Below are 19,843 nucleotides of genomic sequence, written 5' to 3'. Positions count from 1 at the left end.
AAGCAAGATGCTGCTGCCTTTGCAGGGCCCCTCATTGCAGGGTGCTGCTCTCCCAAAGGGGCTGTGTACACATTTTGTGTCTTCACCATGCAGAGTGTTGGATATATATCACAATATATATAAAAATAAACACTGTCCTATTTCAGAAAAGGTTTCCAGTTATGTTTCATCTGACACCCGTATCTGGCAGTGTTTCACTCTAACACCATTTCTTTTCTTGCCTGTTTTTAATCACAGTTTTCCCACCCTGTATCAGTCTGGAGGGGGCGAACCCCCAAGACACGAGGCACGGAGCTCGTTCCGCAGGGTGTTACGTACCACCGGGGTGCTACCTGCCCCTGCGGCCTTCCCACCCCGGGGCACCAGGCCGGCACCCGCCGTCCCAGGTACAGGCACAGTCCCCGGCCCAGCACCCTCGAAAGGTTTCGCCCGCCACACAGCAGTTGGTGCCCGGCACAGCGCGACTCCCATCCCAGCTCCCGTTCCTCCCGGTGGGAGCCCCTGGGTACTGCGGCGCGGCCGGCCAGGCCCAGCCATAACACCCACCCCGCGCCGCGCTCCGGGATCGACTCGTCTCGCCTGCCCTCCGTCTCCCTCCGGCGGCCGCAAGCAGCGTAGCCCCTGCGCCTCGCCGCACCGCGGTGGAAGAGCTCGTCGCTCGGCTGGCGCGGCCTGGCGGCGTTCTAGCTTCAGCTGCTCGGGCCTTGGTACCGCTCTCGGCGCCGCTTTTCGGGTCCGGCTCGGCGCTCGGCTGGCTCGCCTGGCCGGAGCTCGGAGCGGCGGCGACGACCGAGCACTGGGGCCGTTCCTTCCGGGCCCGGCCCCGGCCCTGGCCCCGCTCCGCCCGGCCCCGGCCCTTCCCCGGCAGGTAGGCTCCGGGCCTACGCGCTCGGCCCCACTCCAGGTCAGGGCCCCACCGCCGCCGCTGCTCCCTGGGCGGGCGGGCGCGGCCGTCCCCGCGTCGGCGCCCTGGAAGGCGGCGGGCACCTGCCCGCGCGGGGCAGCTGGGCCACGGCGGGAGGAGCGGGGCCGGGTCTCGCCTCCGGGGCCTTTGTTCGGGAGCTCCGAGACTGCGGCCTTGCGGCGGGGTGGAGCGCGGAGGCCGCTGTGGCCGTGGTGGGCTCCGCGGGCCGGCCGCGGCTGGTGAGGGCCAAGCCCGCGGCGCTGGGGTTGGGGCCGGGGTGGGGGAGAGAAGGGAGAGCGGCTCCGTGTCCCGGGGAGCTGCCCTGCCACCCTTGGGCGCTACTGGACACCGGGCTCTCGTTGGGTGCTTTGGGCTTCCCTCTCCATCGGCCCCTTCCCTCCTGCTGCTCCCACAGGACAACAGCACAGGCCGGGGTTTCCAGGCATGGCGGGAGGGTAAGGTCATGGTGCTTTAGGGGGCTGAAGTAATGAATGTTTTTGTTGTTGTTTTCCGGCCTTAGCCAAATGAAAGGTGAAGTAAGTGTTGTCTTCTCTATTTCTCCTTCTGGTTTTCATCGTGTGTTGTCGAACACTTGCTTGTGTAAGCAGTATTGTGTATAAAATGCGTTCATGTGTGCCTCTGGTACGATGACACTTGGTAACCTCTTTTCTTTTGAGGGAGCAAGCCCAGCTAATTCATTAGCTATAGAAACGCTTTTGTTTTCACCTACAACACGCAGATTTATGTAGTGTTGAGGTTTTTGAGATTGCTTCTTGTTGTGTCGGTACTGTGCTTTCTGCTGTCTTTATTGAGCAACTTTTGCAGCACAGTTCCTGCCCTAAAACATTTCATGCTCAGCAGATGCTTTACATGGTTACATGTAGTTTTCCCTGACCTGTGCTTTTGTGGTATCATTCTGAAGTAAAAGACCAGTTTGAGATCAGTTGTTATCAAGGTGTGAGTCAGTGCTCAGGAAGACCAGCTATGTCAACAAATACATCCAGGAGGAATGCTCAGTGCTGCTCCATTTTCTCCTCTGTATGAAATGTTCTTGGGTCTTTATATAAAATCCCAGTGTGTTTTTCTATATTTGTCCTTGTTTACTGCACCACCCAGTTTGGTGTCCTCTGCAAATGTCATTTGGCTTCTTTGCCTTTGCCACTCCCATCCTCTTTCAAATTGCTAATGGGAATGTTAAAATGGGACCTAAGAATGACCTGCCGGTAATGTGCTGCCAACCCATTACTGGGCTGTTTAATTTTGTTGTTGGGTCAGTTTTCAGAACGTGGCATGGGGTTAAATCCAGGCAGATTTGAATGAGGCAGGCAACAGTAGCTGAAATTCCCTGTTAAATTCAAACTCCTTGTTTGCATTCTGAAAGGCTGCAGTGATGTTATTCCTAATGTTCATAACTCTTCAGGGCAGCTTTCTGGTCCTGTGCTCCACAATTGGTGTTGCTGTAGATAAATACTGTTTTAAGTTGGTCCATTTGTGTTTCAGTGGTAACAAATCAATATCTTGTACTCATCTGTTGATTTGTGGCAGCGTGGATGTTTACAAGCGCAGCAGTCCATTAGCATTTATATCTGTTCTAATACTTGGAATGAAGAATGCACTTGGATCCAAGTATCTAGACTTGCCTTTTCAGATTCAGTTGCTGGGGAGTTTAGGCAGAATGTTTACTTTGCTGACAGCTTCTCCTTAGTTTTCTTTCTTTTGCCCTTTTCTGAGTCATAACTGACCCTCTGGATTCCTGTTTGGTTGTCTCCTACTTTCCCGTTTTTTTCTGCAGTACTTTAATGCAGTTGTAACAAGTTATAAAGCAAGCAAGCAATGATACTCTCTGCTGCTATCCCTTTGCTGTAAGTTATGCATTTGGAGACCTTTTTTTTTGTGTCATAATCTTATATGAAACTTCTGGAAAGTAACTTCAGTGTCTTTCATGCCATGGTTAGTGAGTGAACTGAATTCGAGGCTATTACAAAGTTATTGTCTATGTTAATGCTTATTAGTTCCATTAATACAAATAGCATTAAGGTACCTTTTTTCCCCTATTGAGTTTGTGTTATTGGAGACCTGATAAAGGGCATAGGGCATATTTAATGGTTGCCTTGTGTGTTCTGTGTTAGTAGCTCTGCACTAACCTTGTAATGAGTGTGATAGAAACAAAATATTAATAAGGTGAGGACAAGAGACTTGTGGGTTTTGAAAGTGATGTGCAGTGGAAGAGGATTAATGTTAGAACTATTTTAATGGGAAGCTGTTATATGATGTAGCAGTTGCTTAATGAAAGGCCCATTGATTGGGTTGCTTAAAACAAGAGAAGACCTACAACAATTAGAATTGTTGTCTAGTAGCTGTTTGTTGTCTCCAGTTTGTGTAAACTCTTTGTTGAAGGCGCACAGGATGATGAGGTGCCAGGTCTGGGTGTGGAGAGAGTCCTCTTAATCTATGTGCTCACACAGATCCACTTCCAGTGTTCGCAGTGAGGGCTGTGCCAGCAGAGCGATTCCTGCCATCCTCTTCCTGGTATGTAGCACTAGTTCTCCACCTTGAGCAGTGCAGGATTCTGAGAGGAGTCTCTCACCCATGTTTTGGACACTTTCCTCTCCCTCTCTTTATATTTCTCCCGCAGTCTCAGTCCAAGGCCACAAAGGAAAGGAATGTCAAGAATTGTCTTTGTTCAGAGTCTAAATCTTCATTGTCTCCGACCTCTTCTTTAGTAGCAATACATCTTTGTGTGAAGACTTCAGCTTCTGTGTAGATCATCTTTGCTTTTCTGGCTTGTTACCTTATTTGATTATTTCCATGTGAGCAGGAAATTGTATCAGCTGTGCTTTATAAAATATGCTCTTGCTTCCACTTGCTGTTTCTTTATTACTTGGATAAGGCACACATGCGTGAAGTGCAGTCTTCAATGCCTAAAATCTTCATCTTGTGGATACCCAATGTTGCTTCTGCTACTCTACTGTTGGTGCTCCCAAATTTCTCTTGTGCGTGCGGTGTCACTAGGGGGCACTTGGCTGTGGCGCTTGAGCTTGAGGAACCTTGATGTGATTTTTAATGTAAATACTGGTTTTTGAATTGAAAATTCCTTTGCTTTCCTGTCTAAATGAGAATAGTTCTCTGAAGGGGTTAATCTGAGCTCGATGTCGTTCTGTTGCTCTCTCTTCCTTTATCTTTTGCCCTAGTTCTCTGTTTTTCTCTGTCCCTCATTTCCTGCTGTGTACTATACTTAGCAAAAGATGCCATAGTCTTGAGTATGGAATTGTGGAAACCAGCTCTTAACCTTCTGGATCTTAGCTCTTCTATTTGACTTATCTTACAGCTTTAGGAAGAGAATAAATATAATTTCACATCTTGTGGATTGGAACTAATATCTCTCTTCTCAAGAATTCATTAAGTATATGTGGAAATTGTAATAATAGTCATGAAAGTGCTTTATATTCTCATTGGTAAATGAAACTGTCAGACTCCAGACACTGCTTGATCACTTAGTTTTATTTTTATTACTTCCCTTTTTATATTTACAATTCCTGTTCTGACCTTTAGGAGTTGATAGCTGCAAGTTTCTCTTCCACGTCTTGATCATTTTGCTTTAAATAACTAGCAATTTTAAAGTTCTTCTAAGAGTATTATAGCTCATTTAATTCAGCCTGGGAAGGCAAATTAAGATTCTAATGGCAATCAGCTCCTTGTTGCAGTCATATAGGATCTTAAAATGACAATGACATCTTTGTAATGTAGTTGAATTTCTTAAGCTGTTTGTAGTTTCAATTTAAAACATGGCATTGAATTTTTTAATCATGAAGCACTCTTACAAGTTATTTTTCTTTAGGAATCCTCTTCTGATTTATGTGGAAGTGCTTAGAGCTGTGGATACAACCTAGAGCTGTGTACCTAGTGCAAAACATGTGCTTTGGAATTACTTTCCACATCTGTCAGACCTTAATCAAGAAAACTTCAGATTGCAGAGTAATACTTTAGGGAATATCTTAAAACCTTTGAAGACTGAAACCAGAGTCATGTAATTAAAGTGCCTTCATCATATTAGTTTTGGACTCTGTTGCATAGTTGCATCATAAACTTACTTTCTCTGTCCTCCCAAGGCTTATTTTTTAGCGGGGTTTTCCATATTTAAGGGACTCTAAGACTGGCTCTGTGCTCTGGTGTCTGGAATCTGCATGATTCTGGTGTCTTAAGTTAATTTTGGGTTGGTTTTTTTTTTTAAGCTTAATCAAGGACACAGAAACAGAACAGAAGAATGGGTTCTGGTTTTTCCTTGTTCATTGTTTTGGTTAATCATGCTCAAGATACTTGTTTGTTATACCTCTGCAGACTGTTTTTGTTTGTGGGTTTGTTTAAAGGCTCTAGTCCAATGTAGCTTTATTTCTGGTTTAATTTTATTTCCAGTTTTCTGTTCCTTTAGATACTGCTGCAAGATAACCAAGTTGTCTCTATGCAGAACGTTTTCTGTGGGGGGTTGTGTGTTTTAACCCAAGAATTGCTGAGAATCATAGAATGGTTTCGGTTGGAAAGGACCTTAAGATCATACATTTCCAACCCCCTGCCATGGGCAGGGGTGCCTCACACTAAACCGTGTCAGCCCAAGGCTCTGTCCAACCTGGCCTTGAACACTGCCAGGGATGAAGTGTTTATCACTTCTTTGGGCAGTCTGTTCCAGTGCCTCAGCGCCCTCACAGTAACGAACTTCCTTATATCTAACCTGAACTTCCCCTGTTTATGTTTAAACCCATTACCCCTTGTCCTGCCACTACAGTCCCTGATGGAGAGTCCCCCTCCAGCATCCTTGTACCCCCCTTCATGTACTGGAAGGCTGCTGTGAGAACAGTCATAAAGCCCGTGGGGAAGTACCACAAATGGAGTTAATGGACAACAATCATGTCTGAGGAAAACTTGGCTGATCAGGTACATTGTCAGAAATTCATGTGACCCTGTTGCTTTCTACTGAGCATAGTCCTGTTCCTCCAGCACTTGTCTTTAAGTTTTGGTCCTTGGAACTATTCTGGATATGAGTCATGTCACCCTTTTTTGAACCGATTTTTGTTGTTGTTACAGCATTGTTCGAATTCCAGTATACATAGTTCAATTACTTACCAAACTAGGACTCTTTTAGTTGTCTTGTTTGTTTAGCTGAAGAGATGCAGTGCAAAGAGGGGGAATCAGCTGGGTTTCTTTGTTGTGTTAGTTCTGCATAAACTTGTCTTGTTTTGCTCAGTCTTGGGAGTTTAGACGCAATGAAAAGTGTTAGTGGGTATGAATTGAATCAATATCTTTAACAAAACTGCTGGTAGAATTCAGATCTTATGTTCAGGATAGCATTTCTGGGTCTTCTTATATAGTATTGTTTCATGGAATTTAGGAAGGTGTTGGCATCATAATCTCCATTTGCAGAGGGGGTGGAAAACATGGAGGGGAACTGAAAACTCCCTGCAGCTGTGTGATTGCTCACATGTATTCCAAATTGGTTTAGGCATCTGGTTTGTTCTTGCAGGTCTCCTGTCTGTGGGTTTCAGAGCTAGGTTTTATTGCTTAATCAGTGAAGCTCCTGTAAGAGAAGGAGGGGTTGTGCAATCTGGAGTCACTGACAAGACTGTCTTCAATAGGCACAATGTTTTCTTTGCTCTTTTGAGCTTCTGAAAGACATGGGGGTCTTGATAAAGCAGTTTGTCAAAATTAAACTGGGTAAAATACAAGGGAAACTGATTTGTTACAGAAAATACGTTGAGGAAATAGCATGTCTTGTGACTACAGCCTACAAGAGAATCACTGGCAGCAAAGATAAAGCACTTTAGGCTGTACTGCTGCATACAGTGTTTTCACTGTATCATCACAAGTCTGATGATCTTCTGCTGGTTCTTGGAGAACCCACCCACATTACAATAGTGGGAATGCTAAATTACGACTAACATTTATTAAATTAAAATTTATTTAATACAGTAAAAAATGCTCTTGAATATCAGCAAGATATTAGAGATTTCAAAGCCTGAGATGCTGCAGTTTCATTTGGAGTAAATGAAAGGGCATGCTTTCTTGTTAGTGCTGGATACTTTACTGAAGAACAGACATTCTGAAAACAGAAGATACTGGTGACAATGTAGGTAGGCCCATGGCCAGAGCTGATATAGTTCAGAGGACTCATAATCAGTTTTTTGTGTTTTTCTAGAGATAAGTCTGCTTGTGTTTGTGTAGGTCAGTGACATTCTTCATTGCTCACAACGGTTTCGGTTTTGTTTTGGTTTTCTTTTTAATACAAACTGTACAGCTTGCACTGGCCTGTAACCTGTGCAAAACATACCCATTTTAGAGTCGATGCATTTTGGAAGCCTTAAAACTTGACAAAGGGACTTTGAAACAGAAACTACCAGCACACGCTTTTCTCCAGGGAAGCTTGTACGTTCATTCTCCCTATGGTTCCCAGATTGCAGAGCCAGAGACAGCTTTTGTATTTCACTTCATGTTGCCTCTTTCTTCATCAGTCACTAGAGACCTCTTTGGGCAGCAGAATTGCCTTCAGTTATTTGGACATTTGTATCTTTTGGATAGAACTCCCATTATAAATTGCTCTTACTGTTTGCAGCTTTTTTATCTTTTGTTTTTAAACACTGGTAGAGCTGTTTACGCTGTTTCTGTACGTGTGCGTCAGGAAAGGCTTTTAGTGTTGGGCTCAGCACGCAAGCAAGCAGTTCTTTGGAGTGATAATAGATTTGTAGGCTGTGAGCTGAAGGCCACATGAAGTAACTTTTCCCCCAGTGGAGAATGGAATAACATGAGGTAGTACTCTGATATCTCCTTTGCATCAAAGCCAGCTGCACTCCCAGAATGGTGGTACTGAATCTCCACAACATTAATAGCACCAAAGATATTGTAAAGGAGGGAAACGCATGTTCAGAGATGGGACCATCATCTCTGTAAAGTGCTCACATTTCTGACTGGAATTGTAAGCCACTGCGTGATACGTAAAATATCTTCACATCCTTTCTGTATGGCAATTTGAATGTCCTTCTTTTTATTCCCCTTCTTTCTCTACCTTTTTGTCAGTGTTTTCATGGAGTTCTGTACTCCTACGAAGTATTACTCTGTCCCTGGCAGTATTCAAGCCCAGATTGGACAGAGCCTTGGGCAGTATGGTCTACTGTGACCATGCTCATGGCAGGCGGGTTGGAACTAGATGATCTTAAGGTCCTTTCCAAACCTAACTGTTCTGTGATTCTATGATTGCCAATTTGCTGCTTCACTTAGGTTTTCTAGGGGTTCAGTATCTGTAAAAGTAACAATTACAAGTGAGCTTCTGTGGCTCTGAGGTTGGGGATTCTTAAGGCATCTTTGAGGACAGCTGGCGCAGAACAAGTAAAGGACTTGGGGTTGGGCTGTGTAATGCTTTCCAACACTGTAAACAGCCCAGCATGCTGTCCTAAAATGCCCTGAAGGGAGAAAACTTAGGGAAAGAAAGCTGCCAATTATAGAAAAATTTATGACTCTTCACTTTCAGAATTTCTCTGGTGCCCTGGACCGCATCCCAGGGCATCATATAATAATCTTCCAGTTGCTGGACTCCACTTTTGGTCATCCTGATTATAAAAATACCCCTCCAACAACAAGAAAATAGAAAAATACCAACCCCAGAGACGTTCCTTGTTTTGGTGGTCAGCTGTCTTATCAGTTATGATAGCATGGGTATTTGTAACAGAAGCTGTTACTGAATCAGTCTGCCGCTTGCCTGGACAGGTTTGATCCAGTGAGCTGCAAGTTTTCTTTGCGCTGAGGGCTTGAGAAGTATTTTCAAACCCACTGTGTTTCATTTAAACCTTGTTAGTCAGATGGCTACTGAGTAGCTATAAATATGATTGGTACTTGCATGGTTTGTATGCTAACATGCCAAACATGCTGTCATAGTTTGGCTTCTTATATTTGAGCAGAATGTTTGGAGTTGGTGGGTATTTTGACTAAATTAGAGAAGGAACTCTGTCCTTTAAAAACAATAACAACAAAGCCCCCAAAACTGAACATATGATTCAGTAATACAGTTAAAAGCTTCCTGCTAAAGTCAGTGAAGGCAGTGCCTATGTCTACACTATATCTGTTTCTCCATTTGACAGCTGTAATTTTCTTTGCCAGACTGAAACGTTGCTGAATGTGTCACCAGGTTGTGGAGAGCAGTTATTGTTTTCGTGCTAATTCAGGTAAAGGAGTAAATTTTCCATTATGATGCATGGATAAAGCTTGGCTTCTACAGGGATCTGGGGTAACACTGAAGTGCCAGCCCCAATAGAGAAGGGTACAGTTAGTGTTTTCTGAAGATATCCCAGCTTTTAAGAACATTGAGCAAGTCGGCAGGGTCCTCTGTAGGCATCCGAATCTGAGTTTCCTTTGTTTTCTTTTCAAATGGGATAAAGAGGTGAGTCAGAATAAGCTCAAAAAGCCAGGGACAGTCCCTGAGGGAAAACCATCAAGTTCAAACATGCTCAGAAGGCTCACATATGGAGTGTGTGTTATAGCCAAATTAGCACACATCTGCAAAGACCTAGATAAGCTGTCTTAAGGTAGGTACTTGATTTTTTTATTGTGAAGAGGACTTGGCCTTTCAGTGAGGTGAATACAGGAGGTTCACTAACTGCAGTTGTAGGTGTTACCTGTTTCTCTATTTTGCAATATGTAAACGTGGCATAAAGATGTTTGTTAAACCTCTTGGTTTCCTTGTTGCTGTTTTACTTCAGGGAACATTAGTCCTCCTGACAGGACTGAAATATTGCTAAGTTGTCAGAGCTTGTTCTTTCTCATGAGTAACTGGGTTATCCTGCTTGTAAGTTATTGGGATCTTTTAAGTTTCTTAGGTTGCTTGTCCTTTACAGCTATTGAAAAGCTATTCCAAAGCTTAATGTTTGAGATCTGCAAGCTTTGAGCCTATTCTGTCTGCAAGTCTTCTCTTCCTTTTGTGTCTGGTTTATATCTTGGGATGTTGCAGTTCTTCCTCCTTGAATGCACCCATATAGAATATTCACCTCTGTTTTCTTAATTTTACTAGATGAAACTAGACCTAAGGTTTCTTCCTGTAAAATAGGCTTTTTGTTGCCTGTCCTCTGAGCTGTCCTCCCCTCTGCACTGCTTACCATCTGAATCCAGTCGTTGCTGAAAATGGGTGGCTGGGACTGTTTGCAGAATCCTGATGAGGATTTATTAGCATTTAGTGAAAAAAGGGGTTTGGGTTAGTGATTCCTGTATTATACTGTGCTTTTGGCTCTATCTACTCCAGTTATCCTTGGTTTGGCTTTTTTTTGGATTTGGGCTTTTTTAATCTGCACTGTCATGCTGCAAGTGGATTCTTGAAAGCATCATCTTTAGGTTTTGTGTTGCTTTCCACTCAGGCTTTTATTTTGTAGAATAATTCCTACCTAATGTTTGGCTGACTTTCATGGATTCATGAAAGAAGGCTTATTTTGCACTGCAGAGTTCAGCTTCTCTGAAATAGATGAACCCCATGCTGTTCACATTAAGGGTCAGGGGATTTCCAGCTAGCTTGAATTTCTTTGTGGTGAATTTCTGTTCTAGGAAGATGGATGCCTTTACTTGTTCATCACTTCAGTACCCCTTATTGTACTTTTGCAATGAAAACTGGTCTGCTTTATTAGAACTCATTTTCCTGGCTTATCTCTTCACACAGCTCCTCCCTGTAAGCAGCAGCTGCCTTAAATCATCTGCTCAGGAGGTTTTTTTTAGGGCGAGTGGGAGGAAGGAAAGGTTTGCCAATGACCATTCTGAGTTCTGCCATTTAACAATTCAGCTCTTTGTAGGTACATGAAGCTTCTTTCCGCCTGTATGTGTGTTTTTGCTTTTCTGAGTTGCCACTTCCTTCTCTGTTGAATATTGATGGTTTTGTTCGGTGTAACATGAACTGAGGAGGATTTATCTTTACATCTTTATGTTCTGAGGGGATGACAGAATATGTGCATGCTGCTGGGATCAGAAGGCAATAGCATTGCATCAGCGTTTGGTTTATGTATTCTAAGAAACTCTTGTTTCTGCAGAGCTTTGAGTGGCACACTCCAGTATATGAGACCATTCAAAAGTTGTATAACTTGGTTGCTGATGTATTTAGTTCCTTCAGAGAATTAACTTTTTTCCCCCTAGAAAGCTGGCACTAAAAGCATTAATCTGTGCCATTGTGCATCACTTGAGTGAACTGTTGTTCTAAGAGCAATCTAGATGGAAAGATGATGTGCAGACAGGCAAAATGAATCATCTTGATGGAGTTGGCCAAGATACCACTGCAGTGTAAGGTTTTGCTCTGATACAGGGCTGTTTTCATACGTTGTAAGCCATTGTGATGGAGTTGGAAGTAATTTGGACTTGAGGTCTCTCAATTGTCTGACCTTTGCAATGATAATAATTCCTATTACTGAAATCGGAATAATTCCCTAGAGACTCCTCTGTCACATAGTCAATTTTTTAACACTATTTCAATAGCTGTCAGTCACCCTTCCTGGAAAGGACTTAATTCTTCAAGGTGTAAAGACTGTCTATTCATAAATCTCTTTTTCCTTATTATATAGAGCAGGAGATGGAGGGAAGAGAAAGAGTTTCAAGGCCAGTTTTTTATTCTCTGTAGTTGTGTATGCCTAGGGTGTGTATACAAAGGGCTGGATGCTTTCAAAAACCTTTCAAAGTAATCTTTGGCTGCAGAAATGCCAAAATTGGGCCTCATTAATGGAAGAAGGTAGCAAAGGCTGCAGGAGAGAATATATTTTTCTCTTAAATCTAGTCGTTTGGGATTTAAAGGTCTTACTTCATCTAGGTGATGAAGGCAAAAGCTGCCTACCTTATCATTCTCTTCTCTTTCTAGGTTTCCATGAAGATAAACAAGTGAAATGTGGATAGCCTATTGGTAGCTTGGTGGTGGTTGTCATCTGGAACCTGGTGGCTTCTCCCAGTAGCTGGTGTCACGTTGGCTGCTAAAAGCCATGAAGGTTGTACCGGAGAAGAACGCTGTCCGCATCCTGTGGGGTAGGGAACGGGGCACCCAAGCCTTGGGTGCTCAGCGGCTCCTGCAGGAGTTGGTGGAGGATAAAACTCGATGGATGAAATGGGAGGGCAAGGTAAGGTTGTGGGATAGAGATGCATCGTTTGACCTTGGAGTGGGGGAAGGGAGGCAGGGATTTGAAATAAATTGTCTTGTGATTGTACATTTGATGTGTTACCCTTGATATGCTCTCTGGCTTTGTTCAGTTCCTGCAGTGATGTGATACTAGATATGTTCCTGCAGCGGGTTCCCCTTGTTGTGTGTGTGGCTTACAGTCAAAGTATGATAATGACACTTGCAACACTTCCTGCTTTGTTGGCTTTTTCAGAAAGTTGAGTTACCAGACAGTCCACGCTCCACCTTCTTGCTGGCGTTTAGTCCAGACAGGTAATTAACTCCTAGTTCATTCCCTGTTTCAGCAGTCTCCTTACACTTACAAAAGTGATGGAGGCTTGTGCCCATTCACTTGTCCAGCCCTGAATAGTTGTGTGAAACTTCTGGTTCCTGACATGCATGGATGGAACATGTGCACCTTCCTAATCTCACAGCTTCCAGCATAGTTGGTGTGTTTAATTCCTGAGGTACCCAAGTGATGCATAGTTCTAAGGAAAAAGGATCTGTGTGGCCACCGTGGGATTTCATAAGAAACTTGAGGGTGTTTTAGCACAACGTGCCAAGTGATCTGGCACACCCAGTGGGATATCTAGGACTAAAGAAGAGAGCAGAATGATAGGTGTATTGGAAGCAGAAATGGAGGTGGGGGTTTCTTAGTCACTTGATTTGACAGTGGTTGAGATGGCATAGAGAATTGGGAATATTTATTTGCCCCAAACTGTTATTCAGGGGTTCCTTCTGAGCTGCATGTTCACTCTGACTTTCAAGGTCAGGTTTGTGCTTGCAGGATGGATGAGCTCATGTTTGCATGGACCCTGAAATCTGTCTACAGGAAGCTTTGTGGCCATTGGTGAAACAGGAGTCTCTACCCTTTGAGCTCTGTGTGGGACAGCTGTTGGGTTAGGTGTGAACAGACCCTGTTGAGATGAAGCTAGCCATGGTCTGGTTTTGCTGGTTTCTTCTCATGCTAATGTTTATCCCACCTTCTGCGTTCCCAGGACCCTAATGGCTTCCACACATGTGAACCACAACATCTACATCACAGAGGTGAAAACAGGCAAATGTGTTCATTCCTTGGTTGGACATCGCCGCACTCCCTGGTGTGTCACCTTCCATCCCACCATCCCGGGCCTCATTGCTTCAGGATGCCTAGATGGGGAGGTTAGAATTTGGGATTTACACGTAAGTCTTTCTTGAAACTTCTGTGCCTTTTGGTATTTGGTGGGTGGTGGCTCTTTTTGTCTGAGTTTGCTTCCCAAATACTGCCTGGTAAGAGCTGTTTGGAAGCTTTGCTGGCATCTGTCTCTTAACAGCATAGAACAGATCGTAGCCATCCTCTTCTGTCTAGAGAGGAGGTGGCAGATTCTTTATTCAATCCCACCATGTAGTGCTCCTTAGCTATGCCTGTTTATTTGATTAGAGTGATAATACTGGAGAACTTTGTACAGGGTACCTGTTTAGTTTATGTGAAAGACGTGCTGTTTTTGTTCCACTGGGTATATCTGAACTCTTCATTAGAGAAGTTGCTGCTCTGTCAGTTCTGGTGACTGGCACAGGGACAAAACATGTATACATACCTGGTTGCTTTGAAATGCAGCATTTTTACAGGCTGCTTGAGACACACCTACGAAAATACATCTGTGGTCACTGTTGGAAGTAGCGTTATGTCCTAGGCATGACATATGACCTTGCATGAGAGCAGCCATTGTTGTTGCCAAGAAAGCATGTCACTTCCATGCTCTAGGCAGAGTCTTGGAGAGATGGAAACCTAATGATCTTAAACTCTGTGATAAACTGCTTGTGATTCTTGACTCCTCATTCAGGGTGGAAGTGAGAGCTGGTTCACAGATAGCAACAATGCCATTGCATCACTTGCTTTTCATCCTACGGCTCAGCTCTTGCTGATTGCAACTGCCAACGAGATACATTTCTGGGACTGGAGTCGTCGGGAGCCCTTTGCTGTGGTGAAAACAGCTAGTGAAATGGAGCGGGTCAGGTGAGTTCCTGCTTCCACGAAAGAGAACAGTTGTATGGGAAAAATGGTCACATTTGGGGAATGGGGAGGAATCCTCTGGGATGCTGCACTCAGGCAGTGGAGAGGGGTATTGCTTACAGCTCTTTGACTCAGCTGGTAGAAAGAGTTCTGTGGGCAGGAAAAAAAAGGCAATTGAAAAGACCAGATCATCTCGGATGTTCAAATTTGTGCCAAATAAATGCCCAGAATCTACTTGATGTTCATTTGTCAGCTTAGTAATTAAACTTGTCAGCAGTAAGTTGAGAGAACGCAGAAGTTGTTGGAAGAGAGTTGCTGAGCCATTGCTTTGATGCAGTTACAGAGGAAACTGCATTGCTGGAAACTTGATGCCTTCTTTTGAGCAGTTTGAAATAAGACAATGATTCAAAGTTAATTTCTCCCTTTGTACCAATTTCCAGTTTATAATATACATACTCCTTAAAATTTCTTGGCTACTTCAACTAATACAGCAGTACTTGGTTCCAGCTTTTAACTTCTGTGTAGTGTTGCTGTAGACTATAAAATAGCTGCAGTCTTCAGCTTGATAAGTACGTTTCTTTCTTCTTAATACATAAACTTTCTGGCATCCTTCAGAAGGAGATGATGGTAACGTGGTAATGTTCTCACTGCAAATATTTCGCATGGGATTTTCTTCCCTGCTGTGTCCAGCTTCCTGTGTCAATGTGGAATGTGACCTGATGATTAATACTCTGGCTCTGCTTTTGTTTTAGGCTGGTACGGTTTGATCCCTTGGGACACTACTTGCTCACAGCAATTGTTAACCCTTCTAACCAGCAGGTAAGGGGAATGTCTGTACCTGTGTTGATTGGCTAATGACAAGATGCTCTCCATACATTAACCCTAGTCTGTTCCTAAGCAGGCTTGTGCCTTTCTGCAAACCTGAAGTCCTAAGCCAAGTTCTGTCTCGCCTTAATTGGTCACATGAATGATCTTGTGTTACGTGCAGGGCTGTTAAAGACCTCTCCAAAGTGTTTGTTTTGCCCTCACTGTCTCATTAATAGTGGAACAGATGTCCCCAGTGGCCCTGCTGTTTCAGTTCTCTTGTGTCATTCTGCTGGATTTGAAGCTATGCAGGGTATTAACAATGCTCACTGCTGCTGACACTCAGGTGCTTGTGCTTCTGTTCATATGAATAGTGTATTGTCAAAGCTCGCTGGGCTGTAGAAGAGATCATTTGGATCCATAGAATGAACTCTGAAATAGTCTCACCTCTTTTCCTGCAAGTCAAGGCCTCTAGGAAGGAATTTGCTGCATCCTTTCATCTGGGATGGTAGCTGCCTTTCTGCTGTTTATTTGGAAGTATAGGATTTTGCTGTGGGGTGACTGAACTCTGACTCCTTCCCTCTGCAGAGTGATGAGGAAGTGGAAATCTCCGTGGACAGCACAGAGATGCCGCATTACCGCCAGCGCGCTATCCTTCCGTCTCAGCCCGTGAGGCGCACACCCCTCCTTCACAACTTCCTGCATATGTTGTCCTCCCGCTCCTCTGGCATACAGGTGGGAGAGCAAAACAGTGTTCAAGACTCTGCTACCCCATCCCCTCCACCGCCTCCACCACCACCACCTCCGCCTCCAGCCAGTGAGAATTCAAGGGCATCTGTGTATAACAGGCTCCGAGAGCGTGTCAGCTATCCCACAGCAGAGTGCTGCCAGCACCTGGGGATGTTGTGCCTTTGCAGCCGATGCTCTAGTGCAAGACTTCCTTCTTCTCTCTTCCCACACCAGGAAAACGCACCCTCCACGTCTTCTGGGGCCACTGGCACTTCCTTCTCCTCTGTGCAGACAGAGCCTTATCAACCCCCAGAGCAGGCATCCGTAGCGCAGGAGGAGCAGGGTATACTTAACAGGCCCTCTGCTTTCAGCACAGTTCAGAGCAGCACTGCTGGCAACAGCCTGCGCAACCTTAGCCTGGGCCCCACGCGGAGGTCCCTCAGCGGACCCTTGGCAGGCCATCAGTCCCGGTACCAACAGTCTGCAAGAGAGATGGCTTCAGGCTTAGGTGGGTCTGACTGGTCCAGGACAGTGCTGAACATGAGCTCTCGGTCAGAGCTGGAAGCCATGCCTCCCCCTAGGACCAGTGCCTCCTCCGTGAGCTTGCTGTCGGTGCTGAGACAGCAGGAGGGGGGTTCCCAGGCATCAGTCTATACCTCTGCAACAGAAGGGAGAGGCTTTCTGGCCCCAGGGGCTGAGGTGGACAGTGGTAGTAGTGCTGGCCCGAGCAATCCGGCCAGCATCCGTAATGAGCTCCAGTGTGATTTGAGGCGATTCTTCCTGGAATATGACCGGCTTCATGAGTTAGATCAGGGGATTGGTGGGGAGCCCAGCCAGTCGCAACAGGCTCAAGAAATGCTCAACAACAACATTGAGCCTGATCGGCCGGGTCCCTCCCATCAGCAGACTCCACACAGCAGTGAAAACAGTTCCAATTTGTCCCGGGGTCACCTGAACCGCTGTCGCGCTTGTCATAACCTGCTGACCTTTAACAATGACACGCTGCGCTGGGAGAGAAGCACGCCTAGCTACACACCAGGGCAGGTCCAGAGCACGTTTGAGGGTGTACCTCCAAATACCAGCCAGGTGCAGCCTGCAGAGAGAACCGAGGGCAGAGCTCCTGCCTCTGGCAGGCTGCAGCTGGGCAGCTCTTCCACCCCGCAGGAGGAGAGGACCGTGGGAGTGGTCTTTAACCAGGAGACGGGGCACTGGGAAAGAGTTTACAGCCAGTCGGCTTCAAGCAGACCTGGGAATGTATCACAGGAGGCCTTAAACCAGGAAATGCCTGAGGAAAGCTCAGAGGAGGATTCACTCAGGAGGTAAGATATATGCTTGGCCTTCCTCCTATTTTTGTTCTCTTACATCTTTCCCATCTAGTCTGAGTTTTTCAGTATTTTCAGAGTTAAAAACCTTTTCTCATGTGCTGTTTGTGTAGATACCTGGCATTGATGTCTTTTATAGCTGCCATTGTCATGGTGCAGATACATTCTGAAGATTGTTAAGGATAGAGAACAGACCTCTCAATAAGAAAGGAGGGTGGTAGTACAGGAGGCAAAAGGAAGGGGTCTGGCAGCTGATCCCTGAGGTGAGCCGTGCTCATGGTGTTTGTCATGCAGAAGAGTGGGAACCCAAGATGTGCTATGCTGTCCTTTGTACCCCATCCTGCACTTGTTCCACATGGAGAATCTGCATGGAAAATTGGGCATGAGTAGTGACAATTGCTTTCTTTAGTGTTCTGTCTTGTTGTTGTGGTTGTTGTGAAGTTGAAAGAGTTAACAGTCGTTTTCTTGGCATTATATCTAGGGCAAGAAAGGTCAAAGCTCTGTGCCTTTGGGCATATACCTTAGCTGTGGGTTAAACCTATGCAGTTGGCTTGCCCTTGATAAAGAGCTAAGTTTTGAAAGTGGGTCTTGTTGACCCATATTTAGGATGAGACAGTTGGGAGTGTGCTGATCACTGCACATTTTAGGCTCTGCTTTAAGAAAGTGATTCTCTTTTGGAAGGACTTTATACATTTTTCACATGTGTTGCAAGAAACAATGAGCCAAATTGAACTTGCACCAGGAAGGATCTGTGCTTTGGGTGAAAGTGTCTCCCACTGGCTGGTATGGACGATTCAGCTACGTTGGCACTTTGGATAGGGTTTCCCTGCTGGGTTTCAGTTTGACATCCTCTCCATCAAGTGACGTGTTCTTGTCAGAGGAAAGGTCCAGTCTTGCTGTTTCTTGGAAATGGATGCTTTGTGCTGTAGGAAATCAAAGTTTCCAGGTTGGATGCAGATGTAACTGACTGAGGATGCTTTGTGCACAGGAGTGCCTGAGGAAAGGGAATTCTTTCCTCCTTCCTGCAGATAAGCTGATTATACTCAGGCTGGAACAGTGGCTGCCTTTCTTGTTCCTGTAGTTGCATAGCAAATTAGTGGTGGTGGTCATAAAATTATTCATCTGCTTCTAAATCCTTGTCCCAGTTTTTTTTAATAGCCTTCCACAATGAGAGTCTGAAGCTGATTACATGGTAACTGCTGCTTTCTTGGGCCTGAACTTACCTGCCGTTGGTTTAAATCATATCCTCCAGTCTCCTATTAAAGAGCAGAGGGTTGAGAAGGAGCTGACAGATTTAACTTTAAAATGGCACTTGAGTAAGTCTTGCATTACCTTTCTTTTGAAATAGCTTTGCCTGCTCATACAATGTCCACTGTGTGGCTTGTTTTCTGTGCTGAGGCATTGTAGCATCAGAAATAACGGGGACAAGTAGTTTTTTTATTGATCAGGCAGTTGGCACATATATACATACAAGAATTGGATGAGATGCTGCCTAACAGCTGGAGTCCTGTGGCAAGACCTCTGGGTCGCTTTGCCTGTTGCTGTTACTGTAGCATCTGTGAAGGGTTAGTTGCCTACCTGGTCACCTGTGCAAATAGGTGCTTTTACTGAGGCATTAATTAGGAGTGTGTAGTTTGATGTGTGAACTGAATTCCAGGGGAACTCCTAAAAGATGAAACCTTTAGTGAAACTCTTTTGGCAGAGGTTGCTAAGAAGCTCATGGAGACTCCTTTGTTTTCCCAGTCTTCTGCTTCTGTTACTGGGCCTTTCTTAAGAACAGGCATGGCAGGGGTTTCTGCTTCCCCTCTAACTGGAGTTAACTGTACCTGAGGTAAGGAAGCTGGAAGCAGTGAGCAGTCTGGTATGAAACGCTCCTGGCAGTTTCCTTGAAGTAAAACTTAATTTCCTTTCCTGTTAAACACATTGGGTGGACTTGGGAGACTTGAGGAACTTTTCCCCTTTAAAGAAACCCTGCATGTGGGATAGCCGTATCCTGCAGGTGTAATTTTCTGCCCTTCTCAAATTAGCTGTTCTTTTTTTCCTTATAGAGCAATAACAAGTCAACAAGCACACATTTACCTAATTTTTGCAGAGAATGAACATCCTCACACCAAATCTTCTTGTCTCCCAGACCTAGGGTGTGCCTCCACAATGGGAAGGGCTGGAACCGCTCCCGCACAGCAAAGTCCAAAATGTCTGTTAACCTTTGCAGCCACAGAAGCATGCAAAGGGGTGGGTAAGGGTCATGAGATGCAAGCTGTGTAGTGCTGAAAGTGCTGGGGAAATAAGAGGGAGAGTAAGCTTTCAGTACAAGCGATAAGTGCATACACTTTCAGTCAATTTTGTGCCTATGGACCTCAGCTTAGTTCTAAGCATTGGGCATCCACGTATTTGCTTTGTAACCTGTCTTCTGTTCTTTGTCTCTCCATTAGATGTCCTCATTGGGCAATTGAGCTCTATTCAAAGGCCATCTGAAAAACTCAAAGATAACATTTTTACTTGGGAACTGTGTGTATATTCTCGTTTCCTCTCCATGGGCAGGATCCATTCCTTGACCTGTCTTGCCTGGCTGAGAAGTAGCTTGCTGGGAGGACATTGCCACAGAGGGTCAATTAAGTTAATAGGTAGTTTAATGAAGGCTGTTCTTTGAATTCTGTTGATGCAGCTACGTCAGCTGGGTAGGGAGAGAATTTTGCCCTTTCTGATGATGCTGGGCTAATTATCTTGGGCTAATCACAAAGGCATTAAGAAGCATGTAATGAAGCTATTCCTGACTAACAGCTCTGGCACCTCTATTAGGAGGAACATGTCACTGGGAGCCTTAGCAGTACAGCAGTGCTGTCACATTCAGCTTGGCCTGAAAGCAGCATGGGCGTTGAGCTGTGTGCTTCTTGAAGCTGTTTCAGTGAGGTATGAAATTAGGGAAGGTTTATGGTCTA

General features: G+C 44.9%; 1 protein-coding gene across 3 annotated transcripts in view; it reads left to right on the top strand.

Annotated features, from left to right (window-relative positions):
• The first annotated feature begins 691 nt into the window (after positions 1–691).
• AMBRA1 (autophagy and beclin 1 regulator 1) overlaps positions 692–19,843 on the top strand; it is a 130,540-nt gene continuing 111,388 nt past the window's right edge. For 2 of the 3 annotated variants that reach the window (XM_062635807.1, XM_062635806.1), the window contains exons 1-7: positions 692–868; positions 11,766–12,018; positions 12,271–12,329; positions 13,055–13,238; positions 13,880–14,052; positions 14,802–14,868; positions 15,442–16,901. In XM_062635807.1, the coding sequence (XP_062491791.1) occupies positions 11,884–12,018; positions 12,271–12,329; positions 13,055–13,238; positions 13,880–14,052; positions 14,802–14,868; positions 15,442–16,901 (2,078 nt within the window). In that variant the 5' untranslated portion in view covers positions 692–868; positions 11,766–11,883. The remainder of the gene's footprint in view (positions 869–11,765; positions 12,019–12,270; positions 12,330–13,054; positions 13,239–13,879; positions 14,053–14,801; positions 14,869–15,441; positions 16,902–19,843) is intronic. The other variant, XM_062635808.1, reaches the window with a different exon arrangement.

The sequence above is a fragment of the Pezoporus occidentalis genome, unplaced genomic scaffold (genome assembly GCF_034315485.1).
Source record: "Pezoporus occidentalis ecotype Australia unplaced genomic scaffold, CSIRO_AGI_Poc_V1 ctg46, whole genome shotgun sequence".
Taxonomy (NCBI): Eukaryota; Metazoa; Chordata; class Aves; order Psittaciformes; family Psittacidae; genus Pezoporus; species Pezoporus occidentalis.
The sequence above is the reverse complement of the archived record's forward strand: the minus strand, read 5'-3'. Positions and strand labels throughout refer to the sequence as shown.